Source organism: Hibiscus syriacus, unplaced genomic scaffold (assembly GCF_006381635.1).
Source record: "Hibiscus syriacus cultivar Baekdansim isolate YM2019G1 unplaced genomic scaffold, ASM638163v2 tig00110691_pilon, whole genome shotgun sequence".
In the NCBI taxonomy this organism is placed as follows: domain Eukaryota; kingdom Viridiplantae; phylum Streptophyta; class Magnoliopsida; order Malvales; family Malvaceae; genus Hibiscus; species Hibiscus syriacus.
The window spans coordinates 1,321,291-1,325,498 of record NW_024062826.1 but is presented as its reverse complement, the minus strand read 5'-3'; the positions used below and the strand labels follow the sequence as shown (position 1 = coordinate 1,325,498).

General features: G+C 31.0%; 1 protein-coding gene across 1 annotated transcript; it reads left to right on the top strand.

Annotated features, from left to right (window-relative positions):
• Nucleotides 1-1,806: 1,806 nt before the first annotated feature.
• LOC120138385 (myb-related protein 306-like) lies at nucleotides 1,807-3,046 on the top strand. Its single transcript, XM_039153863.1, has 3 exons — nucleotides 1,807-2,005; nucleotides 2,115-2,244; nucleotides 2,319-3,046. The coding sequence occupies exons 1-3, from the start codon at nucleotides 1,873-1,875 to the stop codon at nucleotides 3,013-3,015; spliced, it is 960 nt and encodes a 319-aa protein (XP_039009794.1). The 5' UTR covers nucleotides 1,807-1,872; the 3' UTR covers nucleotides 3,016-3,046.
• The last annotated feature ends 1,162 nt before the right edge of the window (nucleotides 3,047-4,208 follow it).

The window sequence follows — 4,208 nt, the reverse complement described above, 5'->3', positions numbered from 1 at the left end:
AACAGAAGATCCTTCAAAGTTACGGTCTTCTCCTTGAATATTTTCTTGTTCAAAATAAATTTTTAATTTTTAAGGCTTATGATTTTAGAGTTACAATTATAATTAGGATTTAGGGTTGGAGTTTAAGGGTTTGGACAAGGGTTACAGTTTGGGGCGTTCATGTTTTAGGGTTTGATAAATAGAATTAAAAGGAATTAATGAGAATTAATATGGCATTCAGGTTATAGGGTTTATCCAAATTTTTATCCTGTATTTTTATCTGAGTCACGTACCTTATTTATTAATTAAATAAATAATTGCTAAATTTAATATATATATATATATATATATATATATATATATATATATATATATATGTCTTAATTTGTTAATATTATTTACAAAGTTTAAGTAACGTGGATGGAAATTTTAGAAAAAATAATTTAATTTAATTTGCCTACATCCAAAAGAGCCATGATTCACATGCACATATGATAATTAAGTGATAATATAATTGTCCAGTTTGGATTGGCCAAGAACCTGATAATTAATTCATCAGCCTAACTTAATTAAGAGCACGCTTATTATTTTTGATTAATTTAATTTGATTTATTAACTAAAATTGAAAACACATGTATAACCAAGTGATCAAGGTGGTAAAAGAATTGATATTTTTTCTTGAGGTCAAGAGTTTGAACACCATGATTGTCAAGAGTATGAGCGTTGAAGGTCAAATGGTTAAGAATTATTTTTAAACATATATTACATTGTACATACCTTTATTACTCGACCTTGGTATTCTTTCTTTATCCTTTTTAAATTTAATTGTGCTGCAAATTAACACATTGTTCATTACCCATTTTTATAAACAATTTATTTACAATTTACCTTGGTCGATGGAATACCATAATGTGACCTGAATTGATATGTGCAGTTAAAAATATTCATCACATTTATAGAATCAGTTTTTAAAATCATTGTAATGATTACTTTTAAAAATACTAGGAATATGTACATGTGTCTCATCGACTATTGGTGATTCACTCTACTGATTTGGACGAAGAATTATAGTCTGTGAGTTAATGGTCATTGGTTGATGTTTCTCTGCGAGAGATAGAAACATAAAAGGAAAAAAGGAAAATGACTAAGGAGAAGAAAGTGGAGAGGATACCCTCTAAGTTGTGACTGAAAAGATATTTATAATGATTCTAGTTGATAGTGTTAGATATACGGTGAATATGAGTACTCTTAGATCAATATACTAAATAGATATATTCTTAGATTTTGAATTTTGCTTTGATAGATTAGGTTTATCTTTATGAGGTATTATCTATGCACTCTAACTGGCTCAGAAGTTGTGATACTCTTGTGCATTGACAATATAGATTTCTTGGAAACTCCAATAAATATAATAATATATTCAGAGATTTCGACCGGTGGAAAGTTAACAATTTTTGGAGATAAGATACCATTATTAATTTAATTATCCAAATAAATATTAACTTTATCAACTGAAATAAAATCATAAGAACCATCCATTATTTATTTATGATTACATTTATAAAATGTAAAACTCCAAACTTTAATTAAATCCAAACAGCAATAAAAATGAGAGAGAGGAAGAGAGTGATGTATAGATTTCCTTTACAGCAGAAACCACATTGAATGCAACGCGGTTTTGTGAGGCAGAGGAGGCATTGGCATAGCTGCTGAGCTGACTTCGGCATTTCATTTAATTAATGCCATTGACTCTTTGGAAACAGGGAGTTGGAAAATGCTCTCCTTTTAACCTTATATATTCCCAGCCCACAAACTTTTCCTTAAGCTAACATAGAAAATCGCATAGAATCTCTTCTTTGTTATTGTTGTTGAGGGTTCATAAGGTGACTGATAATGGGGAGACCACCTTGCTGTGACAAAGCCGGTATTAAGAAAGGGCCATGGACTCCTGAAGAAGACATCATCTTAGTGTCTTATATTCAACAACATGGTCCTGGGAATTGGAGGGCTGTTCCAACCCATGCAGGTTTTTTTTTAATCTTTTGGGTTAAATGATCATAAAGCAAATGCAATTGAATATAATGAAGGTTAATGCATCTTTGTTTTTTTTTTATTTATGGGTTTTTGTTTACCAGGGTTGCTCAGATGTAGCAAGAGTTGCAGGCTAAGGTGGACTAACTACTTGAGACCAGGGATTAAAAGGGGTAACTTTACAGAACATGAAGAGAAAATGATAATCCACCTTCAAGCTCTTTTAGGCAACAGGTAATTATCGACCTTTTCCCCTGATTCTTTTTAACTAATTAAGAGGTGTATAATGTGTTTTTCTTGAGGTGCAGATGGGCTGCAATAGCATCTTACCTGCCTCAAAGGACAGACAATGACATTAAAAACTATTGGAACATTCATTTGAAGAAGAAGCTTAGGAAACTCCATGGTAGTGAAGGTTATTGCAGAAGTGGGTTTTCATCATCAGCTTCATCGGATCATATTTCTAGGGGTCAATGGGAGAGGAAGTTGCAGACTGATATAAATATGGCTAAGCAGGCTTTATCAGATGCATTGTCCCCTGAGAAATCAAGTGGTTTAACTGAGTTGAAACCCTGTAATGGGAGCATTTATGCAAAACCAGGAGGGTATGCATCAAGCACTGAGAATATAGCTAAGATGTTAAAAGGGTGGATGAGTAAGAGTCCATTAAAGCCTGGCTGGACAGGCTGTGGTGTCACGGAGCAGTCGGTTAATTCTAGTGATGGGACTGATGAAGATTCAAGGAAGGAAGAAGAAAAGAGGTGCAGCAAGGAAATGACTGAGGCTCTTGAGTCGTTATTTGCGTTTGAATCTTTTGATTCTTCAAACTCTGATGATTTCTCACAATCTATGTCAACTGAGCCGGATCTTGATCCCCATGCAGGCCAACTTTCATTGCTTGAGAAATGGCTATTTGATGACACTGCAAATCATGGGAGAGATTGCCAACTCAGTGATATCACATTAGATGAAAATCCTATGTTTCTTCTAAATGGGGGGACTTGAGTTCTTTTGGGTATTCTTTGATCTTGGCTTATTTTTTCATAGTGAGCCCTCTTTAGTGGCATAAACAGATATTTAAATTACAGTGGCTGCTGTATTTTTAATTGTATTGCGTTTATGGTGATTGTAAATGTAGTAAAAATCATTTATTTATTTGGAGAGCTTTAAGAATATTATATTCCACCCAAAAAAAAAAAACTTGCGGAAGAAAATACAAGAATTAAATGAATGGACAACATATTAATAGCACACAGTCCCTCCAATTTATTGGATGTGCTGAGGAATTAAAGGGTGAATGAATCTCCGATGAAAATTTTATACATACACAAAAATTTAAATTAAAAATATACTTAATTGATATCAAATTATTTATCACTTAAATTTATCGATAAGAGTTAATATCAATGCTTTTGTTTGATCTTAAACAACTCAAAATGTACTAGATTTATTAATTAATTGAGTGATATGACGTGAATTCAAATCGAAATGTCACAAGATCGTTTCTATTTCCGATACATTTTTTTTTCTTGGATTATGTCTCAGAAATTTTTTTTACCCCAAACCTATATGTATATATAAATATAAAATTCTCAGCATGGTCTGGCCATAAATGCAAACATGTGAAAGGCTTTTGATTTTAACAGGTTGGAAAAGTAGTTTTCAATAATAATCCTGACCATGCATTATTGCAACAAAATTTAGTCTATCATATGCCATAAGAAACTTGGTATCAGTTACCTTGATTTAATTAACTGCTCCAATTCATACTAGTGACAGATAAATTGTTCGAATTCAGTTTTTTTTTTTAAATAATAATATTTTTTTATTATTAAGAATACTCGATAAATATAGTTTTCAATTTTTTTTATTTTTGTTCCACTTTAAATCTTGATATTTTGTATACAATTTTATTGGTTATCTATAACTAATTTGATCCCCTTCTGATATCTATAATTAATTTAATAATTTCCCTTAAAATTAAAAATTTTATGATTTATATTTATAATAATTATTTATGTCTATAATATCTATAAATAAAATACAATAAAAATAAATTCACACGGTAGTAATTTGAGAAGAACAAGTCAAATATAGTTTTGGAAGACATTTTCTTATATCAGACGTCATTTAGTGCAGTTACATGCCACATGCCGAAGTGATGGGCACAAATTTGTTTTTCACATATTATAGTATAC

What these genes read in the sequence shown, in the direction of transcription:
- LOC120138385 (XM_039153863.1), top strand. Translation starts at nt 1,873, where the DNA reads ATGGGGAGACCACCTTGCTGTGACAAAGCCGGTATTAAGAAAGGGCCA. An exon ending in GGCTGTTCCAACCCATGCAG is followed by an intron (nt 2,006 to 2,114) that starts GTTTTTTTTTAA and finishes TTTGTTTACCAG; the next exon opens with GGTTGCTCAGATGTAGCAAG. An exon ending in CAAGCTCTTTTAGGCAACAG is followed by an intron (nt 2,245 to 2,318) that starts GTAATTATCGAC and finishes CTTGAGGTGCAG; the next exon opens with ATGGGCTGCAATAGCATCTT.